The sequence below is a fragment of the Mastigoproctus giganteus genome, chromosome 2 (genome assembly GCF_048544385.1).
Source record: "Mastigoproctus giganteus isolate SK-2022 chromosome 2, ASM4854438v1, whole genome shotgun sequence".
Classification (NCBI taxonomy): Eukaryota; Metazoa; Arthropoda; class Arachnida; order Uropygi; family Thelyphonidae; genus Mastigoproctus; species Mastigoproctus giganteus.
Window position 1 is genome coordinate 161,925,841 of NC_143576.1, and position 22,097 is coordinate 161,947,937.

General features: G+C 37.9%; 1 protein-coding gene across 1 annotated transcript in view; it reads right to left on the minus strand.

Moving 5' to 3' along the window:
- Positions 1-22,097, minus strand: part of beta'COP (coatomer subunit beta') — a 229,136-nt gene that overhangs the window by 63,823 nt on the left and 143,216 nt on the right. Inside the window, exon 10 of the mRNA XM_090389611.1 lies at positions 11,864-12,063. Within this exon, the coding sequence (XP_090245737.1) occupies positions 11,864-12,063 (200 nt within the window). The remainder of the gene's footprint in view (positions 1-11,863; positions 12,064-22,097) is intronic.

Genomic DNA, 22,097 nt, shown 5'->3' on the forward strand with positions numbered 1-22,097 from the left:
TATTCCTAGGGGTCTGTGGTGGCGTTCAAATTATATAATAAACAATAATAAAAAGTTAGTTCTATTACTAATTATTTAATTTTAATTAATGTTATTAATCAATACTAAACAATACTAAATAACATTCCCTTATCTGGTCATCTATCCGCTACTTCTTCAGGGGCTTTGAGCGGATCGATAGCCAGTTTTAAAGGAATGTCTCATAATTACCCGTTTCTGTTAACTCCTTATCAGTTTTGCCTTTTTAGTGAGATTTTTTATCTCCTTTAGATTATTTAATTTATTAAATAATGATATTTTTATGCTAATTTGTCTTTAAATTTTTGAATATTTTTAATACTTAATTTAGGAATTCAGCAAACTGGTATAGGAGAAACAAAGCCCAACGGGTAATTATCGGAATAAGAGAGTGGAGCTATACTTATCTGTCCGGTTGTGGTGGTGGTCCTTCAGTAAAAGAGGGGTTAGCTCTTGTTCACTGTTTGTTTCATTCTTGGTTTGGTTTTTATTGCGCAGTCACGTCTATTGTTGCTTGATATTGTTGTAAGGTGATATTTTAGCAAGTCTTCCGATAAGTGGGTTGGTTCCCACGTCAGCCGGGGTGCGGCCTGGGTGGGGGGGTTTTTGTTTCCGTTTTTAAACTCCGTGGTGAACATTAATTTGAATAAAATGTGATATGTTTGTATTATATTTACAAGCGTTATTTATTGTTATTTACATAAGTTGGTTTGCTATCCCTTTGGGCTGGGCCGGTATAGCTTTTCTAAGGCATAACAGCCCGTTTTGTCCTCGGGGATAGCTATTTACATATTTACAGCCTCCTGTAAAGTGAATTTTACCTTGCGAATGGTTCCCCATAGATTAATTTTTTATTTTTATTTTTTATTCTGATTTTGAATTCTGATTTTGAAGGGTGGGTTAATATAGGAAACCGGATTATAGTGTGGTCAGAGGATGAGCCTCCTCTGAGCGTAAGATATCCGGACCTTAATTTAGGTTTTGGTATTGCTTTGTGATTTAGATATTAGATTTTTGTTATTAATAATAAGTGTGGCCGCTTTTATGTGGTGTTTGCTGTAATTGTAGGGTATATTGTTTTTTGTGAGTGTTTTTATCAGTTTGTTAATTGCTTTTGTTGTGTTTTCTGCATTACTGCATATTTTTATTATTCTGGTCGTTTGGTTCCTAATTGTGTTTCCGTATATGTGTTTTGCAACGTTGCTATCCCAGTGGATGAGTTTTATAGCTGGGAATTTGAAGTGGTCTCTTTTGTCGTAATGTTTAGTTTCGATTTTGTTATTTTTGATAGTAATCTGGCTGTCTAGGTAATATGCTTGTAATTTGCTGTTTTGGTTGGTACGTTCTATGCTGAGGTCGGTAGGATATATTGCTTGGGCTAGTGTTTCAAAACCGTCGTGGTTGATGATTAGGACGTCATCAATATATCTGAACATGTTAATTTCTTCTGTTATGTTATTTTCGAAGTGATGTAAATATAGGTTGGCAATCGCACTGGAGCAGCAAGATCCCATGGCTATTCCTCTGGTCTGTAAATAGATTCTGTTTCCTATCATTACGTAGTTATTTTTGACGTTGAGATTGACTAAATCGTTCCAGTATTGTTTTTTACAGTTTAAACTAATTTGGTGGTTTTGAAAATAGACTGAAAGGACTTTGATTAAATTGTCATGTGATATGCTGGTGAATAGGTTTTGGAAGTCGTAGGTGTATAGGCTACTTATCTTATTGCTTTTGTTTTGGATGTAGTCTAGATATGTTTTGTTGCTGGTGATTATTTTGGTACTGGTTATTTCATTTAATATAATTTTAAGTTTGTCTTTAAATAGGTTACTGGAAACTTTTGTATAACTGTTTTTCCCTGCTGTTATGAACCTTTTGCCGGTGGGTATTTTGTGGAATTTTGGGATCCAGTAAATGAATGGGTATTTTGTGATTTCTATTTTCAGTTTTAGTTTTTTGTGTAGTGCTATCATCTTCTTATTGACGCTGTTAGGTGTGGATACTATTTGTCTGTATGTTTCATGTTATATGATAGTTATTACAATAATATAATTATAAAAATTATATTTCATAATACAGATTATATATATATATATATATATACACACAGTATATAATAATTTTATTCTTTATATAGAAGGTACTAAGTAAATATCAATTATAAATCACCACAAAAAAAACATAAAAAACATTAAGAAAAACATAAAATCAAAGGAAGTGCACCCAGTTAATATAGATGAACAGTGCTCTGTTGAGTCAGTTTGGTGTGAGATAAGCACTGCGAAAGGAAAAATAAGAGTAGGAGTGTGTTATAGGCCTAATGACTTGAATGAGTACAATGAACAATTGTACAGAGAAATAGAGTGGGCCAGTAAATCAGAATGACTTATAATGGGGGATTTTAACTTCCCAGATATTGACTGGAACTTGTGGGTTGGTCACTCACACACTAGTCAGACTTTTGTGGAGTTATTGGATGATTGTTTTCTGCAGCAGCATGTTCGAGAGGCAACCAGAGAAAGTAACACTCTTGATCTGGTTATCAGCAGTGATCATTCGTGTATTAAGAATTTGCAGATAAATGAACCACTAGGTGGCAGTGATCACAGTGTGCTGAAGTGGGATTTACTCAAAGAGGTAACTACCGTCAGGGGTAAAGGAAAGGGTTTTTGCTTCCGTAAAGGGGAGTACAGTGGTCTCAGACAGTTTTTAAATTCTGTACAGTGGGATCAACTGACGATGTTACAAACAGTAAATTCTAAGTGGGAAGCATTCAAGGAATTAATCGTGGAAGCTACTAGACTTTATATACCGATTAAGAAATATCGTTCAAGGTTTAGGTCTAAATGGTTATCAAATGAACTAATGAGACTCGTGACAGAGAAGAAAAATGCATGGGATGCATATAAATTATCAGGTGACGCAGAAGCCTGTGGCAGATATAAGCTAGTCTGTAATCAGGTCACAAAGGAGGTTCGGCAGGCGAAGGCGGATTACGAGAAATCTTTGGCAAAAGATGCTAAGAAAAACAGCAAGGATTTCTTTACTTATATAAACTCTAAAAGGAAGGGGATGAATATGATTGGTCCACTTGACATCGATGGTTCGACTGTTGATGATCCTGCTCAGATAGCAAACAAACTGAATGAGTATTTTGCATCTACATTCACACGTGAGGAATTATTACAATTTGAAAATGGAAGAAGGTTATCAAATTGTAGCAGTGTGCTTAATGATTTTGTAATAACTGAGAGCAAAGTGGAGGAGAAATTGTTGAAGTTAAACATAAGAAAGGCACCTTGGGTGGATGGGATCTATCCAGTTATTTTAAAGGAGGCGGCAAAGCAACTAAGCAAACCTTTAGCCATAATTATGAGAGCATCCTTGGACTCAGGGGAGGTTCCCACGGACTGGAGATGTGCAAATGTGTCCCCAATTCACAAAGGTGGATCGAAGGGTGACACGAGTAATTACAGACCAGTTAGTTTAACTTCTGTTCCGGGTAAAATAATGGAGTCGCTGGTTAAAGATGCATTGCAGGATCATCTAGACAAGACTGCAGCAATAATTCAAACACAGCATGGGTTTGTTAAGGGAAAGTCTTGTCTGACAAATTTGATTGGTTATTATGATGTGGTCACAAAGGAACTGGATGCAAAAAATAATTTTGATATCATATACTTGGATTTCAGGAAAGCTTTTGACACTGTTGCGCATGGAAGACTACTGTACAAATTGGAGCAGAATGGTATTAAGGGTAAGTTGCTACAATGGATAAAAGGATGGTTAAGTGGGAGAAGACAGAGGGTGGTAATCAATGGGTGCTGCTCTTCCTGGACTAATGTTATTAGTGGAGTCCCACAGGGTTCGGTGTTGGGTCCACTGTTGTTTTGTGTATTTATCAATGATATTGATGAAGGTATATCAGGCTTAATGTCGAAGTTTGCAGATGACACAAAGGTTGGCAGGGTTGTTAATGACAGTAATGGCAGTGTGCTACTGCAACAGGATCTAGATAATTTGGGCAGATGGGCTAAGAAGTGGCAACTGAAGTTCAACCTTGACAGATGCAAAGTACTGCATATGGGTAGAAGTAATCCCAGAGAAACGTACCAACTGTGTGGTACTACACTTAAGGTGGTAGAAAATGAAAAAGACCTGGGAGTAATTGTGCAGTCAGATATGAAGTTTTCTGAGCAGTGCAGACAGGCTGCTAGGGCGGGTCATGGGGTTTTGTCAATGATATATAGGAATTTTGCTAGCAGGGAAAAGGAGGTGATTGTCCCTCTGTATAAGGCAATGGTCAGGCCACGCCTTGAGTACTGCGTACAGGTCTGGAGGCCTCATTTTAGGAAGGATGTAGATTTGCTTGAGCGTGTACAGAGAAGAGCAACACGATTGGTGAGGGGAATGAAGGGATTCTCTTACCAAGAGAGGCTTAAGTTCTGCAAATTGCAGTGGCTGGAGACTAGGCACCTGCGCGGTGATCTGATTGAGGTCTATAAGGCCTTGAATGGGTTGAGCATGCTGAATTCTGATGGGATCCTTCCACTTGTTCAGATTACCAACCTACGGGGACATAAGTTCAAATTAAGAAAGGACAGATGTAGAATAGATGTGCGGAAATTTGCCTTTAGCCAGCGGGTGGTTAATTGCTGGAACAAACTTCCATCTGTCGTTGTAGAAGTTGATAGGTTAAATAAATTTAAGGAGGAACTGGACAGGCATTTGGAGGGAATGGTGTGATTTTTTTTTTTTTTTTTTTTTGGCTGATGCTGCATAAGCTCCTACACTTGCTTTCTTGCATCATGTGCCACTACTACTACTACTACTACAAAATTAAAAAGATACTGTACACCGTTTTATAATGAAATAAACATAAATAAAAAAAATAAAGTAAGTAACTTAAACCCAAATTACGTGGCACCCCTGGAACGTTGTTGCAGCACCCTAAGGTGCCACGGCACCCCAGTTGAAAACCACTGGTCTAGCTGGTCAATCTGCCTACTTTTCAACTAACAATATGCAGAGGTGCACGAGTTTAAGCTATAAGCAGAGACACCAAATAAATGTTACTGTATGAAAACAAAGATTTAGAACACATGCAATTAAAATATATTATATTATGAAGACATACGAAGACTTAGAAGGAAACAATTGAGAAACAAGACACATGTATGCTTCATTGCCTAATATAGGAATTTTTATACCATGAAATTAAAAATGCTATACATCCCTATATTTTACTTTTAAACTTATGCACTGCATTATTTCTGGAAGTAATCAATCCATGACTTATTTTCAAGGTTTCTGCTATTATCACCAATATACATGTACTATTCTGATCAAACCTGTTATTTACAAAAATTTTCCCAATAAAAAATTGGGAAATTTTTTATTAGGAAAACTAGAAAATAAAACCAAGCACAAATGGGAATGGGAAGGCATGATGGGTTAGTACCAGCAAATACTATCAGATAACTGGAATGATATGTAATATGATATGATAAGTTACCTAGTTTTAATGAGCTTGAAATAGTGGCGTATCTGCAGAAAGAAATTCCAATTTTCCAGCATGAAGAACAAAGTTAATCAATATAAACAAATAATCTGGTAAGCACTGATGCGTGGCATACCATGCCAATAAATAATACAATCTGGCAAGCATACTGTCAGTAAATAATACCGGTCCAGCAAGAGTATTAAGCATACTGGGCAATCATCCGAAACCAAACTAAAATTGGCTTTTGCTGTATCAGCCAAAAATAAATAAATAAAATAATTAATTAAATAAAAAAAATATCTCTGTTTACCTCCTCACATTGTTGAGGAGGTAAACACAGACTATCCAGCTGACCTTGAGTTCATTTTTCTTATTCAATAACCAGGTATTGAATACTTTTCCCTATACATCCGACAGGAATGAATTAGAACTTTTACTCCGAAAATACATGTTTATAAAAAGAAAATGTCCTAGTACTCTAATTTGTGATACAATGAGAACAGTCAAAAATAATATTAACAATGCTCCAAGTAATATCTCATGTTCAGACCAACAAAAAGTCGCTTAAGTCACTTTACCCTTTTATTGTCAATTTGTCCATCAGTTACAAGAGATTTTTTGGAACACATATAGAACTCTAACATTTTCTTCACATGAAGTTTCAGAATCATGTTAAAAATTAAAAACGTAACGAGGAAGGGATTATACAGATGCACGGGATACATATAAGTTAAGAGACACAATACAAGATTGACTGCAAAGAGTACATCATTTTAAATACAGCAATACCCTGAAGTTACGCGATAGGTGGGTCCGACGAAAATCGCTTAAGTCGAATTCGCGTAAGTTGGGGTACAACTTTGCATATAAATACATATAAATTTTGTTTAATTGGGATCAAGGACTAACAAAGACACTAGTTTAAAAGAAAAATATTTAATAAAATTGCAGTTATTTATACATATTAATACAAATTATGTATTAAAAAAATAAATGAGTTACGTAAAAAAGTTATTTCAATGTCGATGGCTTCATAAAATCTAATATATTTGTCTGACGACAAAGCGCCTTCTTTTTTTCACGCAGAATTTCTTCGTAGCAAGCTAATAATTTTTTTATTCCTTGCTTTGTAGCTATAACGCATTCTTCATTGGAGTCTATGTTTTCTAAAATTTTTAAGCCCTTTTCAATTGAGCTGAGACCTTCTGTCAAGCTTGCAATTGTCATGTGCTTTTCTGGGGAAACTGGGTCTGAAGTGTCGGATACTTCAGTGACATTTTGCTAACGCTTCTCTATGAGCTCATTCACTGTTAACAGGAGACACAGCTTCTATAGGGATGGGAAACACTTAAATAGAAAGGGTGCAAGAATGTTTGCTGATGCTATCGAGGTAGTGTTAGGTGGGTCGGAAAACTGCTAGATTGGGGGGATACAAGGACTAATAGATTAACAGTAGCCACTGGCAGAGGTGAAAGTGATTCTTGCACTGCTTCTACTGGAATGAGCTGCAGCCTGGAAAATAAGATGCAGGATAATTCAGAGACTGCTGGGAATCATTGGGGTACAAATAAACACATAGGTTGTGTTAGGGTAGCTAAGAAAAAGAACAGGTGCATGTATACTTGCGTGTACACCAATGCTAGGAGTTTAGCAAATAAATTTGATGAATTTGAGGTATTGCTCAAAACATCAAAGGCAGATATTGTGGTGATTTCAGAGATGTGGTGTCACACAGATATAAGGAATGCAGAACTGGAATTTGGGGAGTACAATGTCTACAGAAAGGATAGACAGGGTAGGAAGGGAGGAGGGGTTATGCTATTAGTTAAGAAATACATAAAATCCAAGGAAGTGAAGCCAGTCGACATTGCTGGACAGTGCAGTGTCGAGTGAGTTTGGTGTGACATAAGCATTGGGAGATCAAAATTGAGTAGGAGTGTGCCATAGGCCTAATGATTCTGATGAGTATAATAAGAAACTGTACAGGGAAATAGAGTGGGCCAGCAAATCAGAGAGTCTTATAATGGGGGATTTTAATTTCCCAGATATTGACTGGAATTTGGGGGCTGTTCACTCACACACTAACAAGGCTTTTGTGGATTTATTGGATGATTGTTTTCTACATCAGCATGTTCAGGAGGCAACTAGAGGGAATAATACTCTTGATTTGATTATCAGTAGTGATTCTTCATGCATTAAGAATCTGCAGGTAAATGAACCACTAGGTGGCAGTGATCACAGTGTGCTGAAGTGGGATTTACTCAGAGGTAACTACCATTAGAGGTAAAGGGAAGGGTTATTGCTTTTGTAAAGGCGATTACGATGGTCTGAGACAGTATTTAAATTCTATACAGTGGGACCAACTGATGATGTTACCAACAGCAAATGCAAAATGGGAAGCATTCAAAGAACTTATCTTGGAATGCTACTAGGCTTTACATACCAACTAAGAAATATTGTTCAAGGTTTAGGCCTAAATGGATGTCAGATGAACTAATAAAACATATGGCAGAGAAGAAAAATGCATGGGATACATACAAATTAACACATGACACAGAAGCCTATGGTAGATACAAGTTGATCTGTAACCAAGTTACAAAGGAGGTTAGGCAGGCGAAGGCAGATTACAAGAAATCTTTGGCAAGGGATGCAAAGAAAAACAGCAAAGAGTTCTTTACTTATGTAAACTCTAGCAGGAGGGGGATGAATCATATTGGTCCACTTGATATCGATGGGTCAACTGTTGATGATCCTGCTCAGGTAGCTAACAAACTGAATGAATATTTTGCATTGACATTCCACACATGAGGAGTTATTCAGCGAGGGGAATGCCAGAGGTGTATTCAACTCTGGCAGTAAGCTAGAGAATCTTATAATAACTGAGAGTAAAGTGGAGGAGAAATTGTTGAAGATAAATACAAGAAAGGCATCTGGGGTGGATGGGATCTATCCAGTTATATTAAAGGAGGCAGCAAAGGAAGTAAGCAAACCCTTAGCCATAATTATGAGAGCTTCCTTGGACTCAGGGGAAGTACCCATGGACTGGAGATGTGCAAATGTGACCCCAATTCACAAAGGAGGATCAAAGGGCAACACAAGTAATTATAGACCTGTTAGTTTAACTTCTGTTCCTGGAAAATTAATGGAAGCACTGCAGGATCATCTAGACAAGACTTCAGTTATAGCTCAGACACAGCATGGTTTTGTTAAGGGGAAGTCTTGCCTGACTAATTTGATTGGATACTATGATACAGTCACAAAAGAACTGGATGCAGGGAATAACTTTGATATTATATACTTGGATCTTAGAAAGGCTTTTGATACTGTTGCACATGGAAGACTGCTGCACAAATTGGAGCAGTGTAGCATTGGAGGCAAATTGCTGCTATGGATAAGGGGGGGCTGAGGGGGAGAAGACAGAGAGTGGTAATCAATGGACACTGCTCATCGTGGACTAATGTTATTAGTAGAGTCCCTCAGGGTTCAGTATTGGGTCCATTATTGTTTTCTGTATTTATAAATGATATCGATGACGGATATCAAGCTTAATGTCCAAGTTTGCAGACGATACGAAGGTTGGCAGGGTTGTCAAGGACACTACTGACACTATGCTACTGCAACAGGATCTGGATAGGTTGAGCAGATGGGCTGAGAGGTGGCAAATGAAGTTTAACATTGACAAATGTAAAGTACTACATATGGGAAACAGCAACCCCAGAGCAATGTATCAACTCTGTGGTAATACACAGTGGTAGAGAATGAAAGGGACCTGGAGGTGGTTGTGCAGGCAGATATGAAGTTTTCTGATCAGTGCAGACGGGCTGCAAGAGTAGCTCATGGTGTATTGTCGATGATATATAGGAATTTTTCTAGCAGGAATAAGGAGGTGATTATTCCATTGTATAAGGCAATGGTCAGACCACACCTAGAGTACTGTATACAGGTCTGGAGGTCTCATTTCAAGAAGGATGTAGAGATGCTGGAACGAGTACAGAGAAGGGCAACAAGATTAGTGAATGGAACAAAGGGGTGCTCTTATGAAGAAAGGCTTAAGTTTTGCAAATTACTGTGTCTGGAGCCTAGGCACCGGCGAGGTGATCTGATAGAGGTGTATAAAGCCTTGAATGGTTTGAGCATGCTCAATGCTGATGGGATTCTTCCTCTTGCTCAGAATAATCACCTGAGAGGGCATAAATTCAAATTGAGAAAAGACGGATGTAGGATAGACATGAGGAAATTTGCCTTTAGCCAGCAGGTGTTTTTTGTGGAATAGACTTCCATCCCTTGTCGCGGAAGTTGATAGCCTAAATAAGTTTAAGGCTCAGCTGGACAGGTATTTCGAACGAACAGAGGGGTGAAGTGGAAGTGGTTATTTTTTATTTATTTATTTTTATTTTTTTTATTATTTTTTTTGGCTGATGCTGCATAAGCTTGCTTTCTTGCGTCAAATGCCTCTACTAATGCTAATTGTCAGCTCCTCACTATGTGAATCCAACAGCTCGTTAACATCATCACCATTGACTTCCAAATCTAACTGCCTGGCAAGATAAACAACTTCTATCATATGAGCAGCATGATCAGTTTCTGGCGTTGTTTTCGTCTCATTTTTGAAAAAAAAAAAAAAAAAAAAAAAAAAAGGACAAGGTTTCTTCCAGACACCATTGAATGATTTTTTGTGAATTTCATCCCAAGATTCTGCAATGATTCTTATGGCATCTAAAACATTGAATTGTTTCCAAAAGTCTTTAACAGATATCTCACTATTTTGTCTCATAGCTTCATTCAGACGTGCAAACGAACGCCTCATGTAGTAGGCCTTGAATGTTTTGATGACTCCCTGGTCCATCGGTTGAAGCAAGCTGGTTGTGTTTGGAGGAAAAACAACTTTCACACGTCGGTCAAAATTAATTAGGGTTGCAGGAGGGTGACCGGGTGCATTGTTAATAAGAAGGATCAATTTAAATGGAATCTGTTTAGACTTGCAATAATGTTCGACTTCGGGTATGAAGCGGTGACCAAACCAGTCCTCAAAAACGGAAGCTGTCACCCAAGCTTTATGATTTGACTTCCAAATCACTGGTAAGCTAATTTTAGATATATTTTTTAAAACTCTTGGGTTTTCGGAGCGATAAATTAAAAGAGGTTTTAACTTGCAGTCACCAGCTGCATTCCCGCCGACCATCATTGTCAATCGGTTTTTGGAAACCTTAAAGCCTGGAAAGTTTTTTTTTTTGTGAAAACGATGTAATTTCTGATAAAAGTTGAGCACGAATTCGAACACACACATAAATATGACAGTTGGAATGCAAATTCTTGTATATGTGTGCAGCTCATGCGGCAGCAAAGTTGAATTTTGTTCATCTTTCGCTCTCACTCTCCGCCATTGCACCGTATATCGATAGCATATGAAAAACGACCTTGAAGATATTGAGCGGCAGTGTTGCCAAACGAAAAAATCAAGACCCATGTAACTGTAATTTTTTTTTTTGTTATTTTTGGTTTTTTAGGAGCATTATAGCAACTAAGGCCATATTGCTCCGGGATATGCGGTGGTCATTCCCTGACCTTTCCGCATCCTCCGTATTTGGTGGTGACGGGCTCGAACCCCGGTCTAATCAAGAAGCGTGTGCTATGCACTGCTGCTCCTTCCCACCTGGCTACGGAGGTGCCTTACCCATGTAACTCCGAGTTCGTGTAAGTCGGGGTATTACTGTACAATGGCAGTAGTCCACTTGTTATTACAAATAGTTTGTCATCAGATAATTTCCAGACAGAGTTGTTAGCATGCTGCAAACACTTCCCCCTCCCCCATATAAATGAAGTGCACTCCCACATTAAAATTTTCTTTGAAATTCAAATTAGAAATCTTTGGTCATTAGAACATTCTAGTATTGTAATGTCACATTACTTAACGTCTATGTTCCACAGAAAATTTCCAAGGGATGTTCCATTCATGTTCATTCCATTCAAGTCACGTTCCACTGGAAATTTCCTCAATCACATTAATTTTTCTTATTCAAATTGTGATCATTCAGAATTATATGACCATTGACATATGTCTCCATTATATAAACCTTCACATTTTTATTTCTTTTTTAATTTATATGTTGGCAGATCATAATTATTCCAAAAACCAATGGTTTCAAATTACCAACATTTTTAATAACTATTAATTACTTAATCCCAAATAACGGAAATTCTTTTGGTGAAATTTTTTAGTCTTGGTCATGTCACTTTTTCACATTATTTTTAAATAAAATTTCATCAATATGGCATTAAAGGGAGAACACTGCAAGAACTGAGGTTACTTTATTTACATAATACTCAAATATCACTTACCATCAGCTCCAAATTCAGGTTTGAATGATTTCTTTTCTTTGAAGTTCTTGAAAATTTTCACTTGAGTACTATTTTCACGTACAGCATACTCTGAAGAGTCAAGGGCCCAAACAAATTCTTGAGCAGTGCCAAAGCTCTTATTTCGTAGAGCCATGGCAGTATAAATTATATATTCACCATCACCACACACTACAACAAACCTTAAAAGAGAAGTTAAATTTAAATACTGTTTGGCCAAAACAGTGAAAGTAGTAATTTTAAAATGAAGATGAAAAATATCAACAATGCTTTAAATATTTTCAAATACCATTAAATGTTTTAAATGTGAAAACAAAACTCAATAAAAATAAATAAAAAAAGGGCCTCTGAAAATTAATGCCAAAATTATTTAAGCCTTCAAGTATTTACAATTATTTTTCTATATATTCACCACTCTATATTGTATACATTTTTCCACCTTAGCTTCCTCTTGCTGTCAGCCTCCAAGAGCCACCTTACTGATAATCCCAATGACATCATCATCATTAGCAAAGCATTCCCTCTCAAAGCCATCCCTCAGTATTGTCAAACAGGTGGTAGTCTGATGGCATAACAGTTACTAGCGGGTGTTGCAGAATACTCCACTTGAATTCTGCAATGGTCTCTCTTGTAGAGATGCTAGTATGGGGTCTGGCATTGTCATGCTAAAGGAGAATTTTTCCTTTCTTCTTTGACCTCACTCCTGCAATTTGTGTTTTTAGCTCCTTTGATGCCTCCATATAGGGAGCAGAACTGACCTTGTATCCCAATTCTAGGAAATCTACAAGGATTATTATTGCCTTTCTCATCTCAAAAAATGAACTCATGATTTTTCTAGTGGATGGCTAATCTGAATTTTTTCTTTATCAATGAATCCATGTGTTGCCACTGTGACTCCATTTCATAGTGACGTCCTCTCTTCCGCGATGCACTATTAAGGAAATCATTGCTCATAGTGTCATTCTCCAGAAAATAGACACAATACTGCATTATCTTCTCCTTGTGATCTGGCATTAATATTCATGAATCCACATGGCAAACAATTTCCTTTATCCAAGAGACTGTACAGAAATATTTTTAACACATTCCACTGTCATATACATTACCCAGGTCTTAAAGTGCTGGTGTTTATGAATCAGTTTATCCACTCTTTTGATTTCCACCATTGTAGTGTGAGAATGCCCTGACCTTGGCATATTCTTGAAACCATCCACTACCACCATCATCACATGGCTAATCCACCACTAACTATTAATTATAGGAAACATTACTATGCTCACACTGACAAACCATATAGGGATGGTAGTTAAACATCAGTGAAACCTCAATGGGCACAATGTCCTCTGCTTTCATAAACTGAATAACACATCACTGCTTCATACACATGTCAACACCACTCATTTTCAAACTACTACATCCATGCCACCTGATGTGCAGTGCAATCATTTGCAGAATATTTAACAGCAAAGGTAAAGAAAGCCAACAGGAGAACCACAGTAAACTTACTGGTCAAACTGGTTTGTCACTGCTGCACTTTAGTGCTGTTTGCTCGGTACACAAATGGTAGGTATTATCGGTCTGGAGTAGAAGTCAAGAATGATATACTGACTGACAGGCAGGCATGGCAGATGATGTACTGATTGGTGTGTGAACACAACAATCAGTACTGATTGTTGTGTTCACACACCAATCAGTACATCATCTGCCATGCCTGCCTGGTGTGTGAACACAACAGATAACATCAGTTTAGTCTCACTTGCCTTAATTCATATGCAGTGCTGGATTAAGGCACAGGGTAGCAGAGCCCTTGTTGGGGTGCCATTCTTTAAGGGATGCAAAAAACAAAAAGAACAATGAGAAAAAAATATCTATATCCTTAGTAAAGAGTACGAAAAAATCTTTCTGCCAGGGCACGGAAATACCTTTGCCTGGCACTGTTCATATGCCCTAATGGTCACTTGCCCTAATTGCACATGCTCTAATGAATGCTTTCCATAATGGTAAAAAAAAAAAAGGCCAAGTTACCCCACTTGAATCCCATGGGAGCTTGAACCCCCTCCTGAAGTGGAGAGGGTAACCTGACCTTTTTTCTTTAGAATAATAGGTGGACTAGTGGATTAATTGTTTATTAACAAAATATTATTTTTTTTATTACTGTATTTTTATTTTGTTGTTTGTTTATTTTTAAAGACACTCGCGCAGATACACATGTATCATAATGTCAATCAACACCTCAATAGCTATTTGCTATATATATATATAAATTAAAAATATCAAATATAGTACCAATGAGTTAAAAACAGTGGAAATAGAGGGAAAAATAAAAATAGACTGAATATGTCAAATGCACCAAAGCAGCAGCAAAGGATGCAGATGTATATACACTGGTGTTCAAAGAAAGTGCATTACTCCTTAAAATTGTAATTGTCGTCGGCATAAGGCAATATTTCTTACAAACTGCATCAGATAAGATTGGCACGTGTAAGTGATGATGTAATATTGCATCAGCTGTTACTTTCAGCTATATAAGCACCCTCTGCAAGAGTTGCAGTCATTCCATGCTTGTTTCAGGATGGCGAGATACATGCAGTTGATGCCACAAATAAAGAGTGCTATTGTTGCTTTACATGAGGAAGCATGTCCTTCCCGTCATATTGCTTATAGAGTGTCTTGTAATCAGTCAACAGTTAAGTAGATTTCTTTCCAAATGCTAGAATACTGGTTCCGTTGATAGGAAAAATGGAACTGGATGCAAACGAGTCTCTAAGCCAAAACAGGACCAGGTTTTGAAGTGCTTATGCCTTAAAAACCGTAAAGCTTCTTTGTCTGAGCTGAAAAGAGAATGGGAAGAACATACAAGAGTGGTAGCAAGTGCAGTAACAGTCAGAAGACACCTCTTCAAAAATGGACTTGTACCTCTTCGTCCTATGAAGAAGCTCCTCCTCACACAAAAAATGAAAAAGGCCCGATTAATTTGGTGTAAGGAGCATGTCAAATGGACCCCCGAGCAATGGTTTTTTTTTTTTTTTTTTTTGGTTTGGTAGTTGTTGGCGCATCGGCTTCTGTGGCCATAGTGCACCTCCCAAGGTTTTTTTTTTTTGCAGTACTTTGATCCATGCCCGAGGCGGGATTCGAACCCGCGACCTTTGGGTTGCCAGGCAGGCACTTTACCCACCTGGCTAGCCCGGTCGGCTCCCGAGCAATGGAAGTCAGTTATTTTCTCGGATGAGAATAAATTCAACCTGCATGGCTCTGATGGGAGACAAACGATTCGCCGTAGACGTGGTGAAGAATACCATCAAAAATGTATGGTGTCTACAGTGAAATTCCCTACCAGCCAAATGATATTAGGGTGCATTTCATATTGCAGAATAGGTCACCTGCTGTTTATATAACATTCCGTAAATGCCAACGGATACCTAGCTATATTGGAAGACAAATTGCTGCCAACCATTACAGACCATTTCAACCTGCCAAGTAACTGCATCTTTCAGGATGACTCTGCTCCTTGTCATCGGGTGAAAAGTGTAAGTAGGCACCTCTGTAGTTTCTTTAGCTTCATTTCTGCATTAGAGGTTCGAGAGTAATGTGTTTACGTTTGTTACAGGTGAAAAAATGGTTAGAATAACTGCAACTTTTAGCTGGCCAGGAAACAGCCTGGACCTGAATCCTACAGAGAACTGTTAGCGTCGTGTGGAATCTGCAGTTGCCAGAATGAAACCAAAGACCCTTCGTGTTTGGACCCACGAACTATCAGCTGATTATCTTCAGAAATTGATCTTATCAATGCCTCGACGGTGTGTTGCTGTCATCAGGGCCACAGACAGTTCAACTATATGTATATATATATTAGTTTGTACCTAGTGAACCTTTCATTTTGTTTTCCATTTAAAACAATAAACTGAAACAAACTGAGGGCTTCTGATAACACTTCAGCCATAATTGTTGTTTACCAAAACTGTTGTATAAAGGTTACAAATGCTCATTTTGAAATATTTTGAGAGTACTTGTCAAATATTACTTAAGCTTTGCCTTAACTATTAATAAATATCTGTTGTTTATATTTCTATTTGTGATGCTAATCATTAATGTAGCATACCATTGCGAAAGAAGTTAGAAATGTGATATTCCTAGGTGATGCACTTTCTTTGAACGCCAGTATATATATGAATGTTATAATAAATATAAAAATGTAGATATGAGTTACACGGAAAGCCAAAAGCCAAAAAGAAGTAATAGCCAAAACATAAAAGAAATATTTTAAGGAAAGTGACCTGTAAAATAAAATAAAATAATGGTAGCTGTAAAATTTAGCTATAGTTCAAAAAGGAAAAATAGAGCAAAATACATTTAAATCTGATGTCAGCGAAAATAAAAATAAAAGTTGACACATGATCAGGTTTTTCATCAGGGGACTACACCAGACCATGCAACAAAGGACTGCGTTTCTATACTTGTCCAAAGCTGTGTAAGAGTAGAAATTTGAAAATAAAGTAAAAATAATCGAAAAAGAAAAGCAGTATGACTCCTAAAAGTATGGACAAGGTAGTCCCTATGCAGTGTTTATAATGAAAGTTATGATAAATTTAATTCAAAAGTTACGGTAAACTTAATACAAAAGAATTGAAGTAAACAAATACTGATAAGTCAAAAACGACAGTTAAAAAATTAAAAGCGTAAGACATTTTAGAAAATCTACACCTGAAATACAAAATCAAATGGGCAAGAAATGACAGGGTGAAAACACAAATAGTCAATCCTATAGCTGCAACCAAAGCGTTATCAAACAGGGACTGTTCTAAGCATTCATAATTTATAGTAATAAAACTAACGTGAGAGAGAGCTGTAAAAATAAATAACTAGTGACCTCTAAAATCAATAAAGAAATAAAGCAGAAGTAGTTAAATTTTAAGACTAGTTTTCATGCAAAGCAGCAGAAAGCTAAGACTTAAATTGGTAATAACAGTAAGTTGATACTAGAAGAAATTGAGGATAGATAAACATATTCAATGTACAGTTGATTCCGGCTATTTGGAACACATTGGAACTAGTGCATTTTGGCCCGATTAAGTGTCTGCCCCAATTATCCAAAGTTTCACGTAAATAGTTAAAAATACAATGGATCCCCGCTTTACAATTGGTTCATTGTACAATCAAATCACATTACGATGGACTCCCCATAGTAAAGTACTGTTCACTATACGATATGTAGTAAGCGCAGGTCATTGTGATCATGTTTGTGAATTGAATTTTAATTCTATTAAACAGAGATTCTAATTACGGAAAATAGGAGGAATATTATCCACAGACTATAAAAATAAAGATATTAAACACAAATTTACCCTTTATTACCTTACCAATTAAAAAATTAAATGATATGTGAAAATCGGAATAATTAATACGTATACTGTAATATGTACATATTAACTTTATCTTCAAACAGGCCTATGGGGCTGGGAAATTCCATACTGCAATAATTACACTCAAACACCAGCCAAGCGATTAAAAATTTTACTATAAAATAAAATAAAATACAAAAATAAAATATAATAAAATACTATGGTACAATATTGGGAGACTAAATTATTACAATAAAATAAAATATGATAAAACAATTGAAAACAATACTAAAATCGTTAAAATTTGCTAAAATACCGAAGCTTTCGGAGACTGCTGTCTCCTTCTTCAACAGTGTGCTATTACTGCAGTAACACATCCTTAAGTAGCAGGCCCATGGTCGGCATTCCCCACATGCGCATTGGAAATGGCAGTGGCTCGGGAGCGTGTCAAATGGAACCGGTCATCCCGTCCGAGGACAACCGCTTCAAACAGGGGGTATAAATGCATACCCTGTCAATAGTATTATGACTGGATGAACCGGTTCGCAAGCTCTCAAGCCACTTGAGCTCCCAAAATCCATGGGCACGGTCAGTAATGACTATGTCCTCAGAGGAGATCTGATGTTGCTTCTCCCAGAAATTCTCTGCCACAGCAGACCTCGCATAGTTTGCAGTCTTAATAGCGGTCATGTGCTCCCCAGACGGTCTTTTAAACGCTGCCCTGTCTCCCCCACATAACACTCCTCACAATCTGGGCACTTGATCTCATAGACCACACTACTAGTAGTCTTGGGCTACGGGATCTTTGACTTGAGACACCACTGTGCGCAACCTCCATCCCAGAAGTTGCACACAGTGGGTCTGACACTCCCGCAATGCCCGTACAATGCGTTCTGAAAGGCCCGGATAGTAAGGAATGTATGCAGTAGCCACAGGGGGCAGGCGACTCCCTACAATTGGACTCTACCCTATTAATATATTTGTCTAAGACCCTCTGGGGTACCCACACTTGCTGAGGTCTGCTGTAACTCTACAAATTTCCATTTCCTTATCCTCGGGGGTACTACAGTGGGTCCACACCCTATTCAACAATGCCCTGGCTACACTATTCTTATGTTGATAAGCCTGTGCTGAGCTGTAATGAACATACTGGCTACGGCACATTGGCTTTCTATAGATTGTTGTCTTTATTCTAGGCCCATCTCTGCTAACCAGGAGATCCAGAAACGAGAGGGACCCAGATGTTTCCACCTTCAAGGTAAATTGTATAAATGGGGAGAAGCTATTAAGGAAATTGAGCACTTCGTCTTCCTTCCCCTTTTTTATAATGGTGAACGTATCATCCACATATCTCCTCCACTCGCGCATGGGGAAATCCAACTGATGAAACATCCTGGTTTCTAGTTCCTCCATGGCCAAATTGGCCACAATGGCCGTGCCATGGACCTGCTTATACATAACATTTTAAAAAATCATGGTAGTGCTAGTGAGGCAGAACTCTATGCCTTACAGATATCATCGATACTTAATAAACCCTGGTTGCTTTATCTGCCACTACCCTCAAAATCAGCGCACAATGGGTTAGATTGGTGCTAATATATTCTAGCATCAATCCAATACATCTTCTAATATCTCTCAGGTCATTATGTAATTTGGAAATCCAAATACTTAAAACTTTTCTTTGATAGAGTTTGGTAACTCTCCCCAGATAGTCGTCATTAAATGGCATTCTAACCCGAAAGCCATGTGGCACCAACTCATGTGTTTTGCACCAATCGGCAAATCTCAGATGCTGCCTCTGTTTATCACTGCAGTAATAGTACACTGTTGAAGAAGGAGACAGCAGTCTCCGAAAGCTTCGGTATTTTAGCAAATTTTAACGATTTTAGTATTGTTTTTAATTGTTTTATCGTAATTTATTTTATTGTAATAGTTTAGTCTCCCGATATTGTATCATAGTATTTTATTATATTTTATTTTTGTATTTTATAGTAAAATTTTTAATCGCTTGGCTGATGTTTGAGTGTAATTATTGCAGTATGGAATTTCCCAGCCCTATAGGCCTGTTTGAAGATTGGTCATTTGATGCTTCGACACATCCACGAGTACCAGAAAATTAGCATAGCTGAAGCCAAACAGAGGCAGCATCTGAGATTTGTCCATTGGTGCAAAACACGAGTTGGTGCCATGTGGCTTTCGGGTTTGAATGCCATTTAATGACGACTAGCTGGGGAGAGTTACCAAACTCTATCAAAGAAAAGTTTTAAGTATTTGGATTTCCAAATTACATAATGACCTGAGAGATATTAGAAGACGTATTGGATTGATGTTAGAATATATTAGCACCAATCTAACCCTGATTCATTGTGCGCTGATTTTGAGGGTAGTGGCAGATAAAGCGACCAGGGTTGCGGACATTTACATGCGCAGGCAAACTAACAAATTCAATAGTTGCTAGAGGAATCTATGGTTGTACATAATAGGGATATTGGTAACTTTATTCATAACTTAAGTGGCAAACAGTTTACTAAAGAGCAGGAGGATTATTGAGCCTGGGTCCAAAGTTTGCTCTAGTACCTGCTAAGCCTTCCATTGTGGAGATAGCTATGGAAGTGGAGAAAGCCATCAACAAGATACCAGTGATCCAGGCTGATGAGATACGGGTTAGGATTACAGCAATTTTAAGTCGGGCCAGGACGGCACATTCTAATCTCAGCCATAGACATGAAAGAGCATTAAGACAGCTTAGACAGGATGAGGATATTATAATGTTACCTGCTGACAAAGGCAGATCTACAGTTATACTGAACAAAGAAGATTATTGTGCAAAAGCTCTAGATCTTTTATAGGTTACCAATGTATATAAAGTTACCCATCGAAATCCATTAGCTGGTTTGGAGAGACAAGTTAATAGCATTATATAGGGCTGGCATAAGGCAAGCAAAATATCTAAAGAAGTTTACTGGACTCTACATGCTTCAGGATGTCGAATACCCCGGTTCTATGGCCTCCAAAAGACGCACAAGGTGGGTGTTCCATTGAGACCAATAGTATCGTTTGTGGGTAGTTACACTTATGCCTTATCGGGATTTTTAACTAGAATTATTTCTCCTATAGTGGGACGCTCCAGTTTGGTAGTTAAAGATAGCAAGGAATTTGTAAATTTTATAAGAAGCCAGTTTATAGGTGAAGATGAACTTATGATCTCTTTTGACGTGGTATCTTTGTTCACGAGTATCCCCATCACACATGGGGTGCATTGTGTAAAATTGGCCTTGGAACAGGATGATACCTTAAGTGCTAGATGTTTATTAAGTATCGATGATATCTGTAAAGGCGTAGAGTTCTGCCTCACTAGCACTACCATGATTTTTCAAAATGTTATGTCTAAGTAGGTCCATGGCACTGATGGGTTCACCCATCAGTGCCATTGTGGCCAATTTGGCCATGGAGGAACTAAAAACCAGGGTGTTTCATCAGTTGGATTTCCCCATGCGCGAGTGGAGGAGATATGTGGACGATACGTTCACCATTATAAAAAAAGAGGAAGGAAGATGAAGTGCTCAATTTACTTAATGGCTTCTCCCCATTTATACAATTTACCTCGGAGGTGGAAACAGCTGGGTCCCTCCCGTTTCTGGATATCCTGATTAGCAGAGATGGGCTTAGAATAAAGACAACAGTCTATAGAATGCCAATGTGCCGTAGCCAGTATGTTCATTACAGCTCAGCACAGGCTTATCAACATAAGAATAGTGTAGCCAGGGCATTGTTGAATAGGGTGTGAACCCACTGTAGTACCCCTGAGGATAAGGAAATGGAAATTTGTAGAGTCACGGCAGACTTCAGCGGGTCTTAGACAAATATATTAATAGGGTAGAGTGCAATTGTAGGGAGTCACCTGCCCCTGTGGCTACCGCATACATTCCTCACTATCTGGGCCTTTCAGAACGTGTTGTATGGGCATTGCGGGAGTGTCAGACCAGCTGTGTGCAACCTCCGGGACGGAGGTTGCACACATGGTGTCTCAAGTCAAAGATCCTGTAGTCCAAAACTCTACTAATAGTGTGGTCTACGAGATCAAGTGCCCGGATTGTGGGGAGTGTTATGTGGGGGAGACGGGGCAGCGTTTAAAAGACCGTCTGGGGAGCACATGACTGCTATTAAGACTGCAAACTATGCGAGGTCTGCTGTGGCAGAGCATTTCTGGGAGAAGCAACATCAGATCTTCCTTGAGGAAACGGTCATTACTTACCGTGCCCATGGATTTTGGGAATGCAAGTGGCTCGAGAGCTTGCGAATCGGTTCATCCAGTCATAATACTATTAACAGGTGTATGCATTTACACCCCCTGTTTGAGGCGGTTGTCTTCAGACGGGATGACCAGTTCCATTTCCGATGCACACGTGCCTGCTGAATCACGTGTTTGAGTGCCACGGGCCTGCTACTTAAGGATGTGTCACTGCAGTAATAGTACACTGCTGAAGAAGGAGACAGCAGTCTCCGAAAGTTTCAGTATTTTAGCAAATTTTAATAATTTTATTTTATTTTATTGTAATAAGTTTAGTCTCCTGATATTGTATAATAGTATTTTATTATATTTTATAATAAAATTTTTAATCGCTTGGCTGGTGTTTGAGTGTAATTATTGCAGTATGTACATATTAACTAGTTGACATTTCTGTTCATTGACATTTGTGGGTGGGGGTTAAAATTTAAAACAGTATAAAGATAAGCAATTAAAACAAAGAACACGACACACAAAAATTGAAAGTAACATGATATGTGCAAGTGAGAACGGAGTAACAAGTTACGAAACTTTAAAAAGAGGAATGAAGAGAAGATTCCGAAAATTAATTTTTTTATATGATTGAAGA